At 39.7% G+C, this 25,065-nt stretch overlaps 2 protein-coding genes across 6 annotated transcripts in view; one reads left to right on the top strand and one right to left on the bottom strand.

Annotated features, from left to right (window-relative positions):
- Positions 1–1,609: 1,609 nt before the first annotated feature.
- top2b (DNA topoisomerase II beta) lies at positions 1,610–17,801 on the top strand. 2 transcript variants are annotated; one of them, XM_056740938.1, is made up of 35 exons: positions 1,610–2,084; positions 3,138–3,329; positions 5,298–5,388; positions 5,856–5,919; positions 6,913–7,058; positions 7,158–7,255; positions 7,338–7,550; positions 7,634–7,807; positions 7,923–8,024; positions 8,115–8,252; positions 8,350–8,488; positions 8,844–9,001; positions 9,818–9,943; positions 10,037–10,147; positions 10,221–10,326; positions 10,407–10,516; positions 10,629–10,721; positions 11,599–11,713; positions 11,798–11,919; positions 12,369–12,517; positions 12,615–12,846; positions 12,970–13,104; positions 13,184–13,384; positions 13,472–13,667; positions 13,800–13,891; positions 14,191–14,346; positions 14,573–14,656; positions 14,735–14,932; positions 15,009–15,180; positions 15,277–15,441; positions 15,518–15,698; positions 16,412–16,491; positions 16,573–16,662; positions 16,951–17,213; positions 17,293–17,801. In XM_056740938.1, exons 1-35 carry the CDS (start codon positions 2,043–2,045, stop codon positions 17,446–17,448), a joined length of 4,890 nt encoding a protein of 1,629 aa, XP_056596916.1. In that variant the 5' UTR covers positions 1,610–2,042; the 3' UTR covers positions 17,449–17,801. The 2 variants fall into 2 exon arrangements, with proteins under 2 accessions (XP_056596916.1, XP_056596915.1); XM_056740937.1 differs by having other exon boundaries at positions 15,515–15,698.
- A 5,261-nt stretch (positions 17,802–23,062) lies between these two features.
- LOC130415286 (retinoic acid receptor beta-like) overlaps positions 23,063–25,065 on the bottom strand; it is a 130,716-nt gene continuing 128,713 nt past the window's right edge. For all 4 annotated transcript variants that reach the window (XM_056740863.1, XM_056740862.1, XM_056740864.1 and 1 more), the window contains one exon: positions 23,063–25,065. This exon is cut by the window's right edge and continues 1,015 nt beyond it. The gene's annotated coding sequence lies outside the window, so the exon portion shown is untranslated.

Raw genomic sequence — 25,065 nt, 5'->3', positions numbered from 1 at the left:
TTGACTGATGGTAGCGCTCGGCTACAGATGACAACACACATGTTTACTCTCTCTCACATTAGTTTAATTAGCGGAGAAGATCCCACGGTTGCCAGAATTGCGTAAAAAAACGCAAAATGTCTATTCAAAGCTATACGGAACAAGTGGCAACAGTGAAATGTCCTGACACACCACAGGCCGGAAAAATACGCACAAATAGAAGCGACTTTCTACTTTTGGACCTTTTTTATAAATGTGATGGAGTAAAAAGTATGATATGGTCTTTCAAATGTAGTGAAGTTACAGTAACAAGTACAAACAAAAAAACACTCAATTACAGTTACTTAAGTACATTACTCAGGTACATTTACTTTGTTACTGTCCACCTCTAAGGTTGTGTCATCATGTTTTCACTTCTTTGCCAATATCGTATATAAAAACACGCTCCGGAGAGTTTGTCCGTTTAGGGCTACTTTAAAGACAACATATGTAAGACTGTACGGTTAGTATGAATAAAAACAATATAACAACACAGCAAAAGCATAATTACATAACGGTTAAAAAACTGTACATATTCTTATAGCCTACTCAAGTCATTTGTATTCAGTATGCAGCACCTTTATATGAATTGTATTGGTAGGCCTATTCTAGTGAAAAACAAAAATCTCTTCGATAAACAAAAAAACGACTTTAAATAACAAACATGTGAACATGCTTAAGACATGTGCGTTGTGAGAACAGTGAGTTTTGGAGATTTCATATAGAGACATTTAGTGGTGAGATGTTGTTTTCTCATTAAAATCAGATTATTTGCTTTTAATGCAACAGAATGTTTGTTTAAGCACCAATATGGCGGTGCGGTGTCTTATATGTTATGACGTCATGCGACATCTTTATGACAGATCAGCGGGTGAAATGCAACGCCGCAAATATATATATTATATATAAAATATATTTTATTGACCAAGAATATAATGTACAATGAAGAACAAATGCAAATCTATTACAGCTAGATATAGAGTAGAACGATGAAGAACAACAACAGCCAGGGGAGACAATGAAGGAAAAAGAGACGTAAATAAAACAGACAAAAGGAAACAAAGTAAAAGAAATGCAGTAAAATAAAAATAAATACATAAACAAATAAAAAACTGCAAGTAAACTACATGTGTGAGATATTAAATAAAAAAAAACAGGACTAAAGCTAATTGGGAACTTTAAACATAATATATTTTTTTTATAAAGCAAGATAAAGTTTTCCTTGCTTTGGTATTCTTCGATACATAAAGCGTTGTGAGGTATTGATTAAATTCGTTAGAAAACTTAAATAAAGGCTTATGCTTCGAAAACGTACATGTATGTATATTCCATTTTGCTAGTAACAATAGTAATAAATGTATCAAGTAAAATTCATTTTCTAGGTTTTTCTCTATATTGATAAATAAAACTATATCTATATTGACCAAATAAAACGTCTGCAAATACACATAATCGACAATATATCACCGCAAATATTTTTTTTCTCCGAAATTTAAAGTACATGATATCGCATGACGTCGGTCAGAATATTATTGGTTGAAAAGCCGGCGGCTCATATTCCTATTGGCCGGGCGGTGCTTAGGGGGCGTGTCTCCGTACGGATAGCGCAGCCGGACGGACGCCGCGGCTGTGTTATTGAATGAAAATCCTTTTTATGCGCCAATAATTGTTATTTGCACGCGACGAAATTAAGTATTTTTATTTGTATAATATATTGCCTTATTTTTCCGCTATTAGAATGTAATTACCCTGTTTATAACATTATTTAATTTTAAAGAGCTGGTAAGAACTCTGAGCGAGTATTGCAGGCCTCGAGCAGGCGCCGGTGATCGATTTTAACAATAGCCGACAGACATCGACTCTGTGCCGGCGCGCTGCGTGTATGAGAGCCGGTCTCAGAATCTCACCTTTGTTACAGCACGAAAGAAAGAAAGGACGGAGAGAGCGCAGCGGTCCGGTGTGTTTCTCATCACATATGGACGCGTTCTGACTGGTTTTCTGGAGAGACTCACACACAATAGAAAATGTCTAACGGTGCAGCAGGAAGCGGGGGTTTAACTTGGGTGGTAAGTCAAGATATCGTCATTATCATGAACATTCATGCGTTATTACACATACACACTCACTCACACGCGCGTTGGGCTCGGGCGGTTATTATAAGCATTGTTTGTGTCCTCACGCGCGCACGCACGCGCTTTATCCGCGAGATTCATTCAGACACGAGCTGCATCCGCATTCATGTATTACACATCTATTCACTGAACAACACTTATTATAACACGCGTATTAAACAAAGCACATTTCATCCTCAGATTTGTGTTGTGAAACTCTTCTTTGGAGAAACTTATATTGTGTTGATTGTGTAGACTGTTCGTGGGGTCAAAGCTTCGGCCGGGATGTTCCCACAGAGAGATTGTGGCTTTATTTCACTCCAAGTGCTCAAAACTCCCATTCTGAAACATACTTCAACCTAAACCTGCTAATACAAACCTGAAAAATCACAATGAAGTCAGCAGCTGCTCTGCGCACTGATCCCAGAACAGTATGAATGAATGAATATATATATATTACACGTGATCACAGTTAAAAGCGCAACCAATAGGATAAAACAGACAACACATGGTATAAAACAGCTCTCAATACACACACTACTGTCTAAATAATCCCTATTCCTCATTATTTAGTTCAAATCGTCCAGTTCATAAAACTTTATTGAATTAAATTCCAGTTTTCTAGTGAATGATATTATGTCTTCGCTTTATATATTGTATAGAAATATCATTTCAAATATATAAGCAAATGCAAGAGATCCTAAACATTTAAACGGCGGCGTATCTTACATTTTTTTGTATGGCGATGTCATATCACGATAACTGTCGGTTACACCCCTAAACATCATACTGTGTATTATGTGTTATATGTTGTTGTGTTATTGGTTTTAACACAAGCCTCGAGACTTGACATCACATCGGCAGAAGTTGATCATGCTGTACGAAAGATTGTCGTTTGCAGAAATGTTTTTACCAAACAAGACCTCACTCGCTCTGACGAAACGCTCATCTCCATGAAATAATCAACATTAGCCTTTAACAAAACTGCACGACTGTATCTAACAACAGACCCTCTTTGAGAAGAACAATGGTGCGAAGAAAGAAGAGATGAACGGCCGAGGAGATTCAGGGAAGGAGACGACGAAGAAGGAGAGCTCGAAGAAGATGTCTGTGGAGAGAATCTATCAGAAGAAAACTCAACTCGAGCACATTCTCCTCCGTCCGGACACTTACATCGGCTCTGTGGAACCTGTCACTCAGGTGAAACAACACACACACACAATCTTTCACATTTTTCCGTTTTATTAAGTTTTTTGGTTTATGAAGAAACAGTATGAAGGTATTTTGGGTGCAAAACAACGGAGCGTGTTTGAGTGAATGTGTGTTTCAGATGTCGTCCACACATGTGTTTCAGTATATTTGAAGTCAAAATGTAGATGTTCTTTTGTCTCCGCAAACACAACACAACACAACAGTTAGGCCTTCTTGAATCGTTAAATCCAGATCTAAACATTACAAACTGGGATACTCGTGTACTCACATCTTTTGCACACATTGCTGCAGTAAATATGCTGCAAAACACGTTCACACACCTGCACTGAAAGATGTGCGTTCACAGACCCGTTTTACACATCCACATATCAGTGTGTGAATTCATCCAGTGAGACTTGAATGCTTGGCAAATATGTTCTTGGACATTTTTCTAGCACAAACACAAGAACACAAGTACAAGTGCTTGAATCTGCTGTTGTGAGTCTCTTACTCTCTCATCTGTGTGACGTGTGGAGCAAAACTCATTTGTACATTTGCAGATGACGCACCAGCTAGTTCTGGTGTCCAACAGATGGAAAAGACCTGAGCTGATATCACAAATCGTAATAGAATCTTTTGGTTTGGTTTAGATAAGTGTGGTGGTCAGATCCCTCATGAAAATGAATGATGGTTTTACTACAGTTAGAAAAAACTAAAAAAGCATGGGTAATGTAGTAAAACCATGGCTTCAACACAATAACTATAACTATGGTTTTGAAAACTGATTTAATACTGATTGAGTCTTTTTATTATTATTTATATCTTCATTTCATTTGATTGACTTGCTAGATGACCAATGTATGACAGACAGCCATCATACCAAGGCGTAGGGTAAAGAGCACCTATGGCTCTATGGTTTGTTCTTCTGGTTGTTTAAAGTTAGTCTGGTTGTGTGACGAGAAGATAATACGTGGAATCGAGGAATAAAAGGATACATTTCTTAATAGTTTACTTTTGATATTAAATAGAAACCGACCAATGTTACAGATCGTTCCTCTTGACACGGGTGCCGTCCTGCTGCCAGGTAACAGTGTTCATTGCTCATTGAAATTAAACAAACGTGGAATGGTTTAAGACACCTGCGGAGACATACCCTCATCTGTCATTTTCTCTAGAAAGTGAGGCAGAAGAGAAAATAAGGAATCGTTTCATGTGACGAGACTTAACAGAGCAGGCGCTAGCGACCTTTGGTGAAATAAGAGTTACTAAATCAGAAACACTGATCCATTACGAAAACATTTTTTTGGTTAAAGAGTAAAACCATGTTTTTTATTATAATTGGCTAAACAATGGTCTCACCACATCAATTAGTTTAAAGATGTTTTTGAAAACCATTGTTTTCAAAATCAGTTATTTTGTGGTAACCTTGGTTTGACTACAGTAGGCCTAACCGTTGTTTTGTTTTAACTGTAAGAAAAACATGTTTTTTGTTTGTGTAACTGTAGCAAAGTTCATTTTCGTAAGGGATTGTCAACGTATCTGCTGAAGACTTATCTCAACTAAACCAAAGGATTCTATTACAATTTGTGATATCAGGAAATAACTTGTGAACGTGTTTTGCAGCATATTTACTGCAGCAATGTGTGCGAAAGATGTGAGTGCACAAGTATCTCAGTTTGTGATGTGTAGATCTGGACTGAAGGATTCAAGAAGTTCAACATTGTGTTGTGTTGAGACAAAAGAACATCTACATTTTGACTTCAAATGTACTTAAACACATGTGTGGCGACACCTGAAACACACATTCACCCACACACGCTCCGTTGTTTTGCACCCAAAATATCTTCATAAAACAGGAAGTGTCCGTGTCTAAAGCATGTTTATGTTGTTGTACACATGTCATTACACACATGTGACAGTGTTCTCATGTGTTTTGATTTCTGTGTGTAATTCTGAATGTTTGTGTGTGTTCTTCAGCAAATGTGGGTTTTTGATGAAGAAATTGGAATGAATCTGCGGGAAATCACATACGTCCCTGGGTTATATAAAATCTTTGATGAGATTCTGGGTAAGAATATTCCTTCTGTTTCCATTTCTGTCTGATGAACGTATGAAACTTCCACCATAACAAATCCTCGTGTGCCAGCTCAAGTTTATAGTTTGACTAATCTTCATACTTTTCACTCATGCATACTAGAAACTAAATTGTGTTCTCCTGACTCTGTAGGTCATTGCCTGGTGAATGTGAACGATATGTTCAGTTTCCACTCACATTTATTAATTTAGTTCATTTTTATTTCTCTAAGACATTTTTTTGTAGCATCTATAGGAGACAAAAGTGATGATAATTCTTTCTATGGTTCTTGTATGTGCAGTGAGTAGGTTTGAAGAACAATACGGCTTCATTGAGCGGCACAAGTGTGAGAGCGAGATATTAGTTTGATGACAGTGTTTGTCAGTAATGAGAAGTTGTTTGTCATTGTGATAATTGTAATTAAGCTGAATTTTATTTTCACTTGATGTCTTTATCAACAGTGAATGCAGCAGATAACAAACAGAGAGACAAGAACATGACCACCATCAAGATCAACATCAACTCGTGAGTTTCAGTCAGAGATGAGATCATGTTTGCTTCATGTGATAGCGTCTAGATCAGATTTTAAGAAAGGGACACTTCACCCAAAAAATGTAATTCTGTGATCATTTCCTCACCTTCAAGTTGTTAAAAATCAGTATAAATGTCTTTGTTTGGTTGAACACAGAGAAGGTATTTGGAAGAATGCTCATAACCAGACACATCTCGCCCCTATTGACTCCCATAGTAGGAAAAATCACTTCATCATTTTGTTCTGTTGAACACAAAAGAAGATATTTAGAAGAATGTAGGACGGCAAACAGTTCTGGGGCAAAATCTGTCTGGTTATAAGCATTTTTTTCCAAATATCTTTGTAACAATATTCAAGATCTGGAAGGAAGGAGGTGGGAACCGGCAGACATTTTATAAAGTTTAATACAAATATTAACAGCCGGCGGCCCCTCACGGACGACCGCCGGCGAAATAACATAAATACAAATATAAATACAAACGTTAAACATGTTCGGGCCCGGTCCTCTCTCTTCGACGGACCGGTCCCTCGATCCTTTTATATGCTCCCAATCTCCTACGTGATTCGAGCCGGGTGTGCGCACAGCTGGCGCTCATTAACAATTACTCACCGGACTCGAACCACGGTCTCGACCCGCCTACTCTACTACAATCTTTCTCTGTTTTCAACCAAACAAAGACATTTATACAAATTTGGAACAATTCGAAGGCGAGTAAATGATGACAGAATTTTCATATTCAGGTGAAGTATCTCTTTAAGGGCTTGTGTGCCGTTTACTAATAGGGTTATGGGTTTAGTTCAGAACATCCAACTTAACAAGTCGAGGTTATGTGAAAACATTTCATTGTTTTAATAGTAGGTTTTGAAATGATTGACAGCTGTAAAACATTGGTCGCGGTGTAATAAACAAGAGAGCGTCTGATCAGATAACAGTGTCATGTGTGTGTGTGTGACTGTTAAGCTGTTCTGTGTTTCCATGTCAACAGAGAGTCCAACACCATCTCTGTGTGGAATAACGGGAAGGGAATTCCTGTGGTGGAACACAAAGACGAGAAGATGTTCGTGCCTGCTCTGATCTTTGGACATCTTCTCACCTCCAGCAACTACGATGACAATGAGAAGAAAGTCACAGGTACAGTTTCTAGTTCCACTAAACACGATGAGAGTTTTGAGGATGCATTAGGTGTGAGCGCACACTCAGACTGGACTCTCTTCATGTGTTTCCCTGCAGGTGGAAGAAACGGATACGGTGCGAAGCTCTGCAACATATTCAGCACAAAGTTCACAGTGGAGACGGCCTGTAAAGAGTACAAGCGCAGCTTCAAACAGGTACACGTGTGTGATGTGAATGTGGAGGATGTGCCGGCAGACTGTTGAGACACATCTACCTCCCAGTGTTTATCTCCCACAGACGTGGCAGGAGAACATGACGAGGACCAGCGATGCCAAGATCAAGCACTTTGATGCAGAAGACTTCACATGCGTCACGTTCCAGCCAGATCTGTCCAAATTCAATATGGAGAACCTGGACAAGGACATCGTGGCTCTGCTGACGCGCCGGGCGTACGATGTGGCCGGCTCCTGTCGGGGTGTTAAAGTCATGTTCAATGGAAAGAAGCTGTCCGTAAGTCCACGACACTCTTCTTTGATGAGGCCTTCTGTAGATTTGTGTTTGGGTGTCAACAGCGTGTCCGTCTGATTCTGTAGGTGAGCGGCTTCCGCAGTTACGTGGATCTGTATGTGAAGGATAAACTGGATGAGACGGGTGTGGCTCTGAAGGTGGTGAACGAGACTGTGAGTGAACGCTGGGAGGTTTGTCTCACCATGAGCGAGAAGGGCTTTCAGCAGATCAGCTTTGTCAACAGCATCGCCACCACCAAGGTTGAGAAGACACGCTCTCGTTCACATTCGTATCTTTATTTTTTCCAAATGGAGAATGACTTGATGCTTAAAGAGTTTTGCTTGTGAGTGTTTGTTTGTTTGTTTGTTTTGTCAGGGTGGAAGACACGTTGACTATGTGGTGGACCAAATTGTGTCCAAACTGATTGAAGTGGTGAAGAAGAAGAACAAAGCTGGAGTGTCAGTGAAACCATTCCAGGTGAACATTCACATGTGGTCAGACATTTGTTGAAACTGTTCTTCAAACATCACTGCAGAAGTCTGATGGAAATGTTTTTTTTTATTTCAGGTGAAAAATCACGTGTGGGTGTTTGTGAACGCCCTGATCGAGAACCCAACCTTCGATTCCCAGACCAAGGAGAACATGACCCTACAGACCAAAAGCTTTGGCTCCAAATGTGTTCTGTCCGAGAAATTCATCCGTGCCGTGAGTCTGCCACCAATAAGCATCTGTGATGAACCTGATCTTGAAGATCCCAAGCTCTTTGTTCTGATGTTCTGACGTTTGATTTGTCTCATGACAGGCCACAAACTGTGGGATCGTGGAGAGCATTCTGAACTGGGTGAAGTTTAAAGCTCAGACGCAGCTCAACAAGAAGTGTTCTTCCGTCAAACACAGCAAGATTAAAGGAATCCCTAAACTAGATGATGCCAATGATGCCGGTGAGACGCCTGAACTCTCTTCTCATATGGTCCTCCTGAGGAGAATAACGGTGCTCACTCACTGGCTTTCTCTTTCATAACTCAATCTTGATGGAGTTCACCGTTTAGGTCTCGGCTTAGTCTCGGAGGTTCATCCTAAACTGAGACGTTGTTGTATCTCGTCTGAAACTCTAATCACAGAGACAGTTGTGAGGAGAAATGTCTGATGCACAGAGGAGACTTTAGCAAAAGTTTCCATTTGCTCTCCTTCTAATCGGGTTGATATCTAGGAGAGATCATTGAGTTCTTATAAAGAGTTTGTTGATGTGTTCATTTGTCTGGTTTTGTGATGAGTTATTGCGGTTGTGTTCTGTAGGTGGTAAGCACTCATCCGAGTGTACTCTGATCCTGACTGAAGGAGATTCTGCCAAGTCTCTGGCTGTGTCAGGTCTGGGAGTGATCGGGCGAGATCGATACGGCGTGTTTCCTCTCAGAGGAAAGATTCTCAATGTGAGAGAAGCCTCACATAAACAGGTGAGAGCCAGTTTCACCCCCAAACCACTGTTTCATTTCAACACATCGTCCTCCAGTCTCTCATTCTCATCATAACTGGAACACTTGGTTAAAGGGTCGGTGCACCCAATTCTGTCATCATTGACTGACCCTTGAGGTGTCCCAAATCTACATTTGTATTTTTTATGTTTGTTCTGATGAACACAGAGAAACATATTTGGAAGAATGCTTATAACTAGACAGATTTTGCCCCCCATTGACTCCCATAGTAGGAAAAATACTTTTTGTTGAACACGAAAGAAGATATTTTGAAGGATGTAGGACAGTTTTGGGGCACTTTTGACTTCCATCTTATTTTTCCTACTATGGGAGTCAACGGGGGGCAAATCTGTCTGGTTATAAGTATTCTTCCAAACATCTTTCTGTTTTCAACAAACAAAGACATTTATACACATTGGGAACAATTCGAAGGCGAGGACATTTTCATATTTGGTTGAAGTATCTCTTTAACACTAGTGAAGATTTACCTCAGCACTTACTAACACATTTCACTGTATCTGTTTACATGAATGAACGCACAATAAACAAACAGTTGTATAGAAATAAACATGAATAAATATACAGATCTTTCTTTGTTTCTCATTGCTAATGGAATAACTTATGTTAACCAATAACCCTTTAGTGTAAAATCTTAGCAAATATGGAATAAATATACCAAATATATCATTTCAATGGTGAAGTCATCTTCATGACCACTGTATGAAAGTGATGAAAACTTTCTTCTCATGGTTAGAACTGATTCACTCATATTGCTGTTTTCCAATCTTTGTATGAAAGATCATGGAGAACGCAGAAATCAACAACATCATTAAAATCGTGGGTCTTCAGTACAAGAAGAGTTATGATGACCCAGAGTCCTTGAAGAGTCTGCGCTACGGAAAAATCATGATCATGACCGATCAGGTGCCGTTAGCTCATCAATCTGCTTATTGACACAACAGACACAACATGTGTGCGTGTGTTAGTGAATCATGCGTATATCATGTGTGTATTCAGGATCAGGACGGCTCTCACATCAAGGGTCTCCTCATCAACTTCTTCCATCACAACTGGCCGTCTCTGCTGAAGCACACCTTCCTGGAGGAGTTCATCACACCCATCGTCAAGGTACAACACTCACACACATCACAGCCATTCAGAGGAATGCGTCACACCTTCTCACCATGTCTTTCTTCTGCAGGCCGGAAAGAATAAACAGGCGATGTCCTTCTACAGCATCCCAGAGTTTGACGAATGGAAGAAACACACTGAGAATTATAAAACCTGGCACATCAAGTACTACAAAGGTTTGTGTTCTTTGCCTTCTCTCTTTGAAAGAGACCGTGTCCAGAAACGCGACTGCATGTGTCTGTGGTGTTTTTCCAAGGTTTGGGTACCAGCACAAGCAAAGAGGCAAAGGAATATTTCTCCGACATGGAGAGACATCGAATTATGTTCAAATACAACGGCACTGAAGATGACGCGGCCATTACGCTGGTGAGCTTTGAACGTCTGTAGCGTAGTGTTATTAGCAGATGTTTTTCACTTTTCTTAAATAGACACATTTTCAGATAATTAAGACATATTTCATGATGTGATGTGTGCTTAGGCGTTCAGTAAGAAGAAGACCGATGACAGAAAGGAGTGGTTGACTAACTTCATGGAGGACAGACGGCAGAGGAGGATGCACGGACTGCCTGAGGTGCACACACGCACGCACACACAAACACACACGCACGCACACACACACGCACACACAAACACACGCACACACACACACACACACACACACACACGCACTCAGGAATGATGCTAAACTCATGTTGAAGTCGTTCACTCTGTGTAAAACAAATGTAAAATTCCATTCAACCAGATTGCTTGTCTTACGTTAAAACTGTGGTAAAGTGACATTCAACACAAATTCTACTATATGTATCAACTTATATATGTGATTATCTGATTCAGTTCTTTACTAACACAAGCACTGTGATGATACATTTCAATCTTAAGAGTAGAATTCATTTGTAAGATTTTTTACTTTTTATTGAAGTTGCATCTAAAATGAACCAACCCACTTCTTTTAAACCTACAGACCCAAGATAAAGACAATTTATTTTACATTTCAGAGAATAAAGCAATGTTAGTTTCATGAACAGGAACAGACAAGAATAAAGTTAAAGTACCATTTTATTCATAGGCTTGTAATCTTAGACCTTTGCGAGACGAGTACAAAAGAGAAAAGGGTCAATTAAACGACATTTGTTTAGTTATATTTATTATTTCTACTTCTTTTAAGTCACATAGTTCTTCAATTGAAGGGTTTTTTAGGAGAGAGAAGATCCTTTGACACCTGTTTTTGGTGGGAATTTGGGGGAAATTGTAATACTCAATAATTTGTCTAATTGAAATAAAATGTGTTATTATGAGAATGTGTGCATTGAAGAAAAGTAAATATGGTTTTATATATACTATCCATTATAGTTGTGGATAGAAAATCTGAATCGACAAAGAACATTGCAATCAGTGCATCTCTACCATGCTGTGGTTGCTAACATTGGTCATTCTGTTTCTTTTCACAGCAATACCTGTATGGTACGATGACACGACACCTGTCCTACAATGACTTCATCAACAAAGAACTGATCCTGTTCTCAAACTCTGACAACGAGAGATCTATTCCCTCACTTGTTGATGGTGTGTTTATCTTCAGTCCTGCACTGATAGCTGCTTTTTCTCTAGCTACAGCGACAAATTACTCTACAATTCTTTGTTATGCAGGTATGAAGCCGGGTCAGAGGAAGGTCTTGTTCACTTGTCTGAAGAGAAATGATAAGAGAGAGGTGAAGGTGGCCCAGCTGGCGGGATCTGTGGCTGAGATGTCAGCGTACCATCATGGCGAAGTTTGTAGCAATCATATTATTGCAAATATTTATTATTTATTGACCTAGAAACATGAACTAAATCAGGGATATTCCTGGCTCAAAATGAGGCGGAGGTGGTGCCATCCGGATCTTGTACACACACACGTAGGCCTACTTTACCTTTAAGTGGCTTAAACAAAGTGACTTTGACATATTACATTTTTTTATAAAATAAGATGAAAATTACAATTATTGAGTTATATAAAATATTACTGTTATTCAACCAAACAGAGTTATGACACTATGCAGAGTAACACAGGCAAGCTGGGCAGAAGGTAAAGAAATGCTGTGTAAAAGATGCTTTTTCATTTAGGCTACAGTACTGCAGGCTGCACTAGTTAAACTATTATCTAGGCCTTGTTTATGCTGAAAGCAACAAAAACATAATGAGTGGTGTCAAACATTTCTTTTATTCATGTTATGTGCAGCAAGCTCTGATGATGACCATCGTGAATTTAGCCCAGAACTTTGTGGGCAGCAACAACGTCAACATTCTTCAGCCTCTTGGTCAGTTTGGTACCCGTATCAATGGCGGTAAAGATGCTGCCAGCCCTCGTTACATCTTCACTATGCTCAGGTAAGACTGGTTAGGGTTATTGATCATTTCTGATGATAACACAGCTTACACACGAGGTCTTTGTGAAGCAAAGGTTAATGTTTCTATCTTCTCTCAGTCCACTGGCCAAACTGCTGTTTTCTTCTTTGGACTCCAATCTGCTGAAGTTTTTGTATGACGACAACCAGAAGGTTGAGCCGGAGTGGTACATACCCATCATTCCCATGGTGCTGGTGAACGGAGCTGAGGGCATCGGTACAGGCTGGGCCTGCAAGATCCCTAACTATGACCCACGAGAGATTGTCAACAACATCAACCGTTTGCTCAACCACCAGGACCCCCTGCCCATGGTAATAACAACCAAAAATAACACACAGGAGCAACCCTCATACTGTTTGTGTGAATAACAAAAGTTAAGCATGTTGTGAAAATAAACAGTAAGGTTTATATTAGTGTGATTGTGTCTTCATCAGCTGCCGCGCTACAAGAACTTTAAAGGTGTGATTCACGAGCTGGGACAGAACCAGTATTTGGTGAGCGGTGAGGTGTCTGTTCTGGACAAAAACACCATTGAGATTATTGAGCTGCCCGTTCGCACATGGACTCAGGTAACGTGTGGACGTCAGGAATTTGGTTTCAGGATAACTGATGTGCTGCTGATGTCTGACGTGTTTCTCTGTCATTCAGGCGTATAAGGAGTCAGTTCTGGAGCCCATGCTTCAGGGAACAGATAAAACTCCTCCTCTGATCTCAGACTATAAAGAATATCACACAGACAGTACTGTTAAGTTTGTGGTGCGTATGACAGAGGAGAAGTTGGCACAGGCGGAGGCAGCCGGTCTTCACAAAGTCTTCAAACTGCAGTCCTCTCTCACCTGCAACTCCATGGTACGGATCAGGAGACAAGTCACAGGAGACGCTTTGAATGGTCTTTAGTCTCGCTGACATGTTTTGATGATGCGTGTGTGTGTGCAGGTGCTGTTTGATCACATGGGCTGTCTGAAGCGTTATGAGTCCGTTCAGGACATTCTCAAGGAGTTCTTCGAGCTGCGTCTGCATTATTATAAACTGAGGAAGGACTGGCTGGTGGGCAGTCTGGGTGCCGAAGCCGCCAAACTCTCCAACCAGGCTCGATTCGTCCTGGAAAAGATTGAAGGGAAGATTTCAATCGGTGAGATGTGATTTAAAGAAGCTGTTGTGCCAGTGAGTGAACTCATGTGTATCGCCGGATGTGAAATGAGATGAGTGAAGAGCAAAGCAAGCGTCTCTCAGTGTATGTGAATGGTGGGTTTTATATTTACAGAGAACAAGTCAAAGAGAGATCTGATCCGGATGCTGGTGCAGAAAGGGTTTGAATCGGACCCGGTCGTTGCATGGAACAAAGCTCAGGAGAAGGTAAGGACGCTGAGACGGATGCTTCAAACCAGTCATTCAATTTATATACAGCAGATCATATTCAGATAGACAGGTTGAGTTTCTACAAAATATTTGATAAAAGCAGCAAAATAAAGTCATTGAAGGAAATTGAGATGTAGAGGACGACGAGCAGTGGTGTTCATTCAGAACAGCATTATTTCCTCTCATGCGGGTTTGGAATCACATCTCTGAGAGATTCTGTTGATTGATGTGGTGTTGTGTAGTTGTAGCACAGGCTCACTGTGTGTGTTTGTGATTGCTTGTGTTAATGATGTCAGTCATTGGAGGACGAGGAGGGTGACGGGAATGACAGTGACTCGTCAGTGGACTCGGGCTCGTCGTCCGGACCAAACTTTAACTACATTCTCAACATGCCCCTGTGGTGTTTGACCAAAGAGAAGGTGGAAGATCTCCTCAAACAGAGAGACATGAAGGTACATCACTAAATCCATGACACTCGCCTCAGAAGTGTTCACGCATCATTTGTCTGGTGATCTTTGAAGCGGTTCACGCAAAACTGGATGTTCCGTACCAATTTACTCCCGATCAAACTCAACTGAGAACAGTGAAATCAGTCGAGCTCATGAAAGTACTTTAGAATGAATCTGTGACTTCTGAAGCTGTGAGTGAGGACCGTGTGTGTGTGTGTGTGTGATACAGAGATTAGAACTGAATGAACTCCAGAAGAAGATTCCTGAAGATCTGTGGAGAGAAGATCTGGCCGTCTTCATAGAGGAGCTGGACGTGAGTCTCCTTACACAGTGACACTCCTCATGACCAGAGTGTGTGTGAGATCTTCATGTGTGTGTGTTTGTATCTCAGCGCTTGGAGGAGCAGGAGAAAGAGAGCGTGAACGCAGGCAGGGCCGTGAAGCTGGTGAAAGGGAAAGTGGGCAAACCCAAAGTGAAGAAGATGCATCTGGAGGAAACTCTGCCGTCTCCGTTCGGCCGCAGGATAGAACCTCAGGTCACACAGGCCATGAAAGCAGACGCCTCCAAGAAACTCAGCAAGAAGAAGAAGGTAAACATCTGTGTGTGTGTGTGTGTGTGTCACACGAGGGCAGTCAGAGAGCTCAGCGTTCTTTCTGTTGTGTCAGGGTGAAGCAGACGCGGTGGTGAAGTTGGAGTTCGAGGAGGACGGCGCTCTGAGCTCGAATGGAGGAACAGCAGAGAATTCTCTTACTTCACCATCAGGCCTGCCCAACCCTGGAGCCGGAGCTGGAGCCAAAGCCAAAGCCCCACGGGTCAAGAGAGAGAAGAAAGAACCAGGTGAGAACAGACGTTAGTGTTTCAACTCTGCTTCATCATCGTCATCATCAGGCTGTCTGTGACATGGACGTGTGTTGTGTTGTGTTGGTCTCTCAGGTACCCCGAGACAAAGGAAACCCGCTGCTGTTAAAGGCACGGGCAAGAAAGTGAAGAAGAGGAACCCCTGGTCAGAAGATGAAGAGGACGATGAGAAATCTGATAATGAGCTGGATGAAAGTGGACCTGTCATTCCCAGAGACACCACATCCAGACGAGCGTCAGGTCAGTGCGTTCCTCCACATACACATGTCTTCCTTCATCAGTGAAACTGAACTCATGTGTGTGTGTGTAACAGCAGTTAAGGCCAAGTACACGTTTGACTTCTCTGAGGAGGAAGACGATGATGGTGATGAAGAACAGGACAATGATGTTTCACGCTCTCCAGTTCAGACCTACAGAACAAATCCAGCAGAACAAAACAATAATGTTGATGAAGATGATGATGACGATATATTCCCTCCAAAAACAACATTCACCTCGTATGTACATCTGAATCTCTTCACTCTGAGAAACAATAATATTCATCTTCACAACACATGATGTTCTGTGCCCTTACAAGTATGCTTCATTATCTGATGTTTACTAAAGCAAAAGTCAATTGTTTTAAGTCCCTTACGAAAATGTGTCATGATTTTACTACAGTTTAAATGTGAAAAGCATGGTTTGACTACAGTTAAAACCAAAAAAACATGGGAACTGTAGTAAAACCATGCTTTTGCCCCAAGTAATCACTGCACCAAAAAACCATAGTAACTACACTTGTACCACCAAAAAGCATGGATCATTTTCTGAAGGGGTATACAGTACCTAGTGTATTAAGTACAGGTATTCCTGTACGTGTCCTATTTCAACACTATTTGGGACTCAACTGGCTACTATTGGCTTAATAAAACAGCAGGTCACTCGAGGACACAGTTAGCTGTTTTTTACTGAAGTATATACTTGAAATATATCTGTAAAATAAAGGTATACTAATATTTTTAGTTTGACAGAAGTATACTTGAAGCACACTTTAAAACGTCTATGTAAAGGCGTACAGAAAGGGAAGCTGTTTTTAAAACCATTATAGTTTTGTGCACCTTGCCACATTATTTTCCTCAGAACTAAACTAAAAATAAAATTGATTGAAATTGTAATGTTTTTATGGAGGATTGTTGTGTTACACTAGTATTGACAGTAATGTGATTTCTAGGTCTGTGTCAGCAGGGAAGAAAGACAAAGAGAGTGTGTTCTCATCTAAAGCCACACATGCTGACAAGAGCAGTGATGACGGTACGTGTGTGTGTGTGTGTCATTCAGTCAAATGCTGGTGTATATCTTGTGTTCATTTTGTTGTTGTGGTTTGTGGATCAGACGTGAAGTCAGACAGTGATGATGAGCGGCCTCCAGTCTTCTCCTCATTTTCCAGCACTTCTGCCATCGACAAACCAGCAGCTAAGAAAGGTAAACATCTCCACACGGCCACCAGAGGGCGTCCTACTCACACAACTGATTGCTGAAAATAAACATACAACATGAAAAGCCACTCTTTCTGTCACAACAAGTTTGAAGTGACTACATTTGAGACTTGCCTGACTTGTCCTGTAAGCCGCTCGTATTGCTTTAAATCGCTCTTCACTGACAGATGAAGCTCTGCTCTACAGATGATGATGATGTCATTACTTACCACATAGTTGGTAGCAGGATAAAGTCAAGCGCAATAACATATATGTATTATACACAATTTTCTAGCTCCAGCTAAGAAAGCTACAGACGCAGCGTCTAAACCGAAGAAAGCACCATCAAAAGCCAAAAAGCCCAATATATGCGTGTGGGACTCGGACTCAGACACGGCTGTTAAAAAAGCTCCAGCAGCACCAGCAGCAGCATCATCAGTGAAGGGCGTCAGTAAAGGACGAGGCAGAAAGAGAAAACAGTCGAGCTCAGAGGAGGATGATTATAACCCTGTGAAGAAGACTGGAAAAAACACCACCACCACCAGCAGCAGCAGCAGGGTGAGGATCAGAATAAACACAACTCATCTTGTTTCAGATTGAGTTTGAGTTCTCATGTTGTGTTTTTATCGGCTTCTAGAAAATGAAGAAAGTGTCTGATGATGAAGACGACGATGATGCAGGCATGAACAGCTTCAGTCGATTGGACATGGGCAGAGATCGCTCCGGTCGAGCTAAGAAAGAAGTCAAGTACTTTGCAGAATCGGATAATGATGACAACGATATGTTCGACTAGAAGACACACACACACACACACAAAACAGACACTTGTTGATGAACAGATTAAGTGTCTCTGCCCAGCAGAACTTTTGTACATTTACCCTCCATTTTATTTGTTTTTTTTAATCGTGATGTTTAATTCTTTCTACTGTGTAGCTGTTTTACTCTTTTTATTATTGTTATTATTATTATTATTGGTATTATTGTTATGATGCATTGATAATGTTGTTTTTTTAATCATTGAAATGTATTCGTCTGAGCAGCTTTTAGACGTTTAGGCCGCTGTGCTTCAGCACCTTTTAATGATTTAAAATGAGAACTGAGGAACCTTTTTGAGACGACTTGGAAATAAATATGAAATGTAAATTATTCCTTGGTGTCAGAAAAATTCATTTAGCAACTTAAACTCTTACATGGGACCAGCCTGTTAAAATCATTTCTTTATGCATTTGATATGTGAGGGATCATGTACAGGCTGCCGGATGTTATGGCAGAAATAAGAAGCCGAGTCTTGTGTCACACTGAAGGGGATTATTCCACCATAACAGACGGGTGCTTATACATTATTGCGCTTATTACACGGCTACTTGTCACATGAGAAAAAAACTGCACATCAAATATTAATTGTAAATACATTATAAGCTCAATTTTACTGTATGCAGACCTTCAGTGAGAAAAAGCTTTTTAGTTTTGGTATTGTATATATAATGTCATATATGTTATTAAAATAATAACAGTCTTAATAATGCTAAAGGCTGACTACCTGGGGCCCAGGTCAGGAAGGAGACAGAATGGCTTAACCAACTGTCTGCTTGCCGTCTCACGTTGCAGAATACACAAAATATACAACATGTAAAAATCCCTTCTCACATTTACATTTAGTCATTTGGCAGACGCTTTTATCCAAAGCGATTTACAGTGCACTTATTACAGGGACAATCCACCTGGAGCAACATGGAGTAAAGTGTCTTGCTCAAGGACACACTGGTGGTGGCTGCTTGGATCGAACCAGCAACCTTTGATTTACTAGTTCAGTGGTTTAACCCACTAGACCACCATATCTACCATACAACAAACAACATAAAATAGAGACTGTGTCTGTCCCCCGGATTAGCAAACATAAGATAATGTGTAAACCTCTTGAAAGTAATTTAATAAACGTTAAACAAATCAAACATGAACATAATACAGATAATCAACTGTTACGACTCGGATTGCTTAATATTAGATCTCTCTCAAATAAAGCACTTTTTGTTAACGATTTGATAACAGATCATAAAATAGACATGCTTTGTTTGACAGAAACATGGCTAAAGCCAGATGATTATATTACTCTAAATGAATCCGTTCCCCAAGATTATTACTATAAACACGAGCCTCGTCTAAAAGGTAGAGGGGGAGGTGTCGCTGCATTTCACAATAATTATTTAGTATCCTCTCAGAAGTCTAATTTTAAATGCAATTATTTTGAAGTCATGGTACTTCACGTATCAACACCTAATACTAAGGACAAAACATTTTTAAAATGTATTCTAGCTATTGTATATAGGCCCCCAGGGCACCACACAGATTTTATTAAAGATTTTGGTGGGTTCTACTCAACTCAACTCAACTCAACTTTATTTATATAGCGCTTTTTATAATTTTCATTGTTACAAAGCAGCTGTACATGAGACACATTGAATACAATTATGAATTCTAAAGCAGCCCCCCCGGCCAGGCAGAACAATATGCAAAACAATATTTTTAATTTAGGAGTATGCTGGTTTTATTCTATAAGTGATGAAAAGTAGGCGGATCTAGACGTTTTTATGGCATTCCTGTATTTTCGAGTACTATCCTTCCATGCTATACGAAATACCTCTAAATTAGTTTTCTTAAAGTTCCGCTCCATTTTACGGAACGCTTTTTTTATAGTCTGAGTGTGTTCATTATACCACGGTGTTGGGCTGCTATTTTTAATCTTTCTTTAAACGCAGAGGAGCAACTGTGTCTAATGTTTCCGAGAAGGTGGAGTTAAAATTTTCAAGAGTAGTGTCAAAATCGTCAACGTTTTTACTCATGCTAAAATTAGTGGTGGGCCGTTAACGCGTTAACGCAGTGAGACTCTTATCGCGCGATAAAAAAAATGTCGCCGTTAATTTATTCTCAAAGTTGGGTTGGGAGCTGGGTCTATACTACACAAGCTATGATGACTTTCACCTTGATATTTTAGCGCGGATGTATACCATCTTAACTGCACTGTACGGGGCGAGAACGAGATTTTTCAACTCGCGTGATTCGCGTCATTCGCGGAAGCAGAAGCCGCCTCATCATCTCATAACCAGGGCTTCATTCGCGCGATTCGCGCAGCAAGTAGGTCTATTGGCTCTTTGCATTAACATATAAATCACTCGCACTTGACACGCCATTCGCGTTTGGTCTGAACACAACATAACGTTACTGTGAAATTACCGCATCAAACGTGACGTGCTAACATGGATGCAGCTATGAAGCCGCCGGGTTTGCTTCAGGGAATATTAATTTTTAAGAAGCTTCCCAATGGAAACATCGACAAGACTAAGGTTGTTAGCACCTTGTGCAATGCGGAATTGGTTTAAAAAAAACACTTTCCCTCAACAGGTAGTGGTCTAGCTTTAGTTGAAACCAGTAACTTTGTATTGAGATCTAATGTATTATGGCTCCTGTAAGACATATCGCTTGTTGCTCCCTCACTCTTTGTAAATCGCTTTGGATAAAAGCGTCTGCTAAATGACTAAATGTAAATGTACTGTAGGAGCTCTTCCAGTCTCAAGTACCACCTAAACGCAAAGCATCCCTTAGCTGATGCGGAAGTAAACACAAGTTCATCTTATTGAACATAATTTAATTTTCATCACCAATTATCATAGTAGAACAGCTTTCTCAAGCAGTTTGTGATGCATTTTGGAAACAGGACATGAGCCCCTGGTCTAATGCGCCACCTGGCTTGAGAAACCCGTTCTCAAAGACTTACTTTTAGTCATTATTTGGGTAGCACACATATTCTCTGAATGCCTTCGGCAGAATTCAAATGAGCCATTTTAATCTAGATTAATCTAGATTAATCTTGGAATTAATTTAGATTAATCTAGATTAAAAATTTTTATCTATGCCCACCACTAGCTAAAAACCATGACGATCTTGACATTACTATTGAAAATTTTAACTACACTTTCTCGGAAATATTAGACACAGTTGCTCCACTGCGTTTAAAGAAAATTAACAATAGCAGCCCAACACCGTGGTATAATGAACACACTCAGACTCTAAAAAAAGCGTTCCGTAAAATGGAGCGGAACTTTAAGAAAACTAATTTAGAGGTATTTCGTATAGCATGGAAGGATAGTACTCGAAAATACAGGAAGGGCATAAAAACGTCTAGATCCGCCTACTTTTCATCACTTATAGAATAAAACCCGCATACTCCTACACAGACTCGAAAAGTACGAAAAATATCTAAACTACGTCATATGCTGTCACTGTCAGATGCAGAAAAATTAATTCATGCATTCATGACATCATGACTAGATTACTGTAATGCACTTCTAGGTGGTTGCCCTGCAGGCCTATTACAAAAACTTTAAAACGCGGCAGCTCAAGTTCTTACACGTACAAAAAAGTATGAGCATATAATCCCGGTTCTATCAACCTTGCACTGGTTACCTATAAAGCATTGCATTAACTTTAAGATCTTGCTTATTACCTATAAAGCCCTACATGGTCTAGAGCCGCAGTATTTGAATGAACTTCTGTTGTATTATAGACCTCCACGTACATTACGCTCTCAGGCGTCCTGTCAGTTGGTAATACCTAGAATTTCAAAATCAAGTGCAGGTGGTAGATCCTTTTCTTATCTAGCGCCTAAACTTTGGAATATTCTTCCCTGCACGGTCCGGGAAGCAGACACACTCTGTCAGTTTAAATCTAGACTAAAGACTCATCTTTTTAATCTTGCATACACTACACCTCCATAATATTAATCCTCAGAGGATTTAGGCTGCATTATTTAGATCAACCGGAACCAGGAACACATCCAACAACAAATGATGTACTTGTTGCATCAAAGAGTGCAGAACAGTACTCTACTCTCAGCCAGTCTTGTCTCTTTGTTCCAAGGTTACCGCAGGATGCAGTTCATGCCCAGACCTGATGGCAGAGCTGAGATGATAGAGCTGGATAAAGGACGCGGCAACTTGACACGATTTTTCTACAACACTTCAAATGCTTTTAGATTGTTAATGATAATCTTAAATCTATAATTGACCTTATTAGTAAGTTTATTTATTTTTTATTTAGCCTTGTTGTTCAAGCACTGTTGAGCGTGTGCAGAGGCAGCAGCTTTTGCCAGAGGGGAATTGGAATCCCCTGGTTCTCCTGAGGGTTTTTTTTCTCGTTTTGGGTTCCTCGCCACCGTTTGTATACTGTTTTGCATTATTTGCCTGTCCGGGGGGGCTGCTTTAGAATTTAGAAGTTAGACAAAATTTATAGTCCGTTCAATATTTGACCTGTGGTTCTCTCTCCTATCTGTGCTTTCACTGTGCGTGTGTGCGAGTGTGTTTGCGTGTGTGTCAATGTGTGTAAGTATGTATGCATATTCTGTGTGTGGAGCATTTGTATGTCTGTCTTTTGTGTTTTCACCTTTTTCTTGTTTTTACAGGTATATGCCTTTAGTTGTTTTTCTTGTATTCAATGTGTCTCATGTACAGCTGCTTTGTAACAATACAAATTTTAAAAAGCGCTATATAAATAAGGTTGAGTTGAGTTAAAAAACATGTTTATAATTAATTTGTCCAAAAAAATCTGTAAAAATTATTTGCCGCATCCGGGTGACCGTGTGTCATTCGTTATTATCACACTGCCCATTTGAATGCTTGATTCTGATTGGCCAGTCGTGACATTCAAAGGGTTATTATTTCCAAATAACAACCGCTCAAAACTAATAACACCCTGTTAAAATATTTTGAGAGGGGCAGTTTAATATAACACAAAAAGTAATAAATATGTATTTATATAACATTATATATAATGTTTTTATAACTTAATAACATATATGACTTTATATTTACAAATGATTAAACCAATTTGCCTGTTTGTGACGTTTGAACGTCGTTTCTTATTTTAAAACCGAAACTAAACAGCTTTTCCTTGAGGAAAGTCTGCATTCTGTAAAAATGAGCTAATCAAATATTTCAAATTCATAATTTATGTACAGTTTTTTTAAAAGTAGCTGTGTAATAAGCGGGTTTATGTACAAGCACCCGTCTGTTATTGTTAAATAATCCCCTTCAGTCTGACACAAGACCCTCTGCTTCACCTGATCAAACTGTCGGGGATTATTTCTGCCATAACAACCGGCTGCCTGTACATTATCACTTACTGAGAGGTTGTTATCTGGGAAAAACAAACCTGAAAATGTTGCGACTGGCCAATCAGAATCAAGCATTCCAACAAGCCGTGTAATAACTAAGCAATAACATCATTAAAAAATTTTGATATATAAAAATGTTTATGTGAAACATGATTGACTTTGATACACAATAGAGGAACATTTGACAAATGGCCTGGATAAAATAAGAAACATTCCTCCGTCAAATTCCTTCACACAGCTTTATTTTAAAATAAATACAATTTATTGTTTTGCCAGAAGGTTTGATGATAATGAGATGAACAAAAGCATCGGTATATACAAACAAGACTGATGTGAAACAGGAGCCGCACAAACAGATCTGTTCTCAACAGACACAAACTTGGATGACGAGGGACAGAATGCTCTTGAATTGTCATTGTCCAAGCCCCTCGGGTCCGTAAGTTCATTACACAAGCAAATCTCATGCTGAAGAGCATGACACAATTATAAAACAGCGTGAAGGATTCTTTCAGTAAAAAAGGTCAATGCATTTCCTTACAAGCTTCCAGTTCAAATGGTTCTTGAAATGAGAAAAGAAATCTAAAGGGCTGTTTCATCATGTCCGTTTGAGATCAGCAGACAGTGTGACAACATGATATTATCATTAGTAAAAACTCAGATCACATTCAACACAATACAAGAGGATTTCAACCTCGGATTCTGAAAGTCTCTGGTGATGTAAAGTTAACATGATGTGGATATTTAACCTAAATAATGAAATAATAATCCACCCATAAATGATGATCTGTCATGTTCTAACTGTTCTTCCATGAAACACAAACAGAGACTTTAAAAGATGTCCTGGACAATCGTTTCCACGACAAATATTCAACAATTCTCCTTTTGTGCTTGACGGAAATAAGTCTTTCTTGTTTGTAGCGGGTAAAGAAATGATGACAGAATATTATTACAATGTGAACTAAACCTTTCAACATTGATAGCTCACAGCGTAATGACGTGAGGATTGTAAATGCTTAAGGAAACTGTGGGTCAATGTTCAAAAGACATTCGTGAGTGGTTTCAATTCACTGCAGCTTCAACACAAAACACTGAGAAAAAACATGACATGAGGTAAGAAAAGAAACTACTGCATTACATCTTATTCACATTCATGAGATGAGAACTGATCTTCTCACTTCTAAAGTCTGTTAATGTCAAAGTCAATGTTTGTTTCAAGAACATTTCAATTGAAAACCCATGTATGGAGTACAAAAGTGGAATGTTTATGCTGCAGTTGGACATCCAAGTCCCTTTCATCTTATGCAAACACAGAACATCAGTCATACAGGTTTAAGTAAAAATGACACATGGGGATTTTTTATTTCGGGTGAACTGTGAACGATGACACAGACAGTTCACAGACAGAAACATGATCACCCTTAGAAGGCGAAAGAAAAGTAAAATATGGACCCTAAATCACGTCACGTAGTATGACAGTTTTCTCAAGAGTTCAGTTCAAGTGCAATGCAAGATTATGAACCAAAGATTTTTTGACGCAGAAAAACATTCGAAGCCTTTGTGTTAAACTGAATTTTATCACAAATCAGCCAAAAAAAGAAACTCAGAGACTCTTGTATTTTAATAAGAGGTATTTAACAACGTCGTGATCAGTTGATATAAAGCTCTCGTGATGAAGAACTCACTGATCCGAGCTGAAGGCCGTCACGTCACCCTGTCAAGATAATTCACTTGAAATAAAAAACACAATCTGCTCGCTGTATGAGTCTGTCAGCCGTGCTGCAGAGGATTGCAATGTCCCGTAGATTTACTGCAAATAAAGATTATCTGTGATTCTGGTCAACTCCATGTGCATTTAGTGTCAACCAGACCAATGAGACCTTCCAAAAAAACCCACTGAACAACACAAACAGTGTATAGATACACTTCTCTTTTGAAGAGAATCTCTCACACATGTTCTTTCTCTTTATCATGTAGAATTAGGCCTGTCACAGTATCAGATTCTAACCTCACCATTATCATGGCCAAAACAAGTCACCCAGATCATCACTGAATAGAAAGCAGATGTTTTTGGCCAATTGGTGTTGATCCAGTATATCATGACAGTCTTGTACGGAACACAAGAGATGCTGTTTTATACTCTTGACACAACCAAAGGGAACTGAACTGTCCATTTAAAAGACCTGGTGAGAGCTCTGTGTGAGGAACAGACCACTTATGTGTCATCACACACGATGCTTTTTGCTC

The sequence above is a fragment of the Triplophysa dalaica genome, chromosome 25, assembly GCF_015846415.1.
Source record: "Triplophysa dalaica isolate WHDGS20190420 chromosome 25, ASM1584641v1, whole genome shotgun sequence".
Taxonomy (NCBI): Eukaryota; Metazoa; Chordata; class Actinopteri; order Cypriniformes; family Nemacheilidae; genus Triplophysa; species Triplophysa dalaica.
Note: the sequence above shows the minus strand (reverse complement) of the source record. Positions and strands in the feature narration are given on the sequence as shown.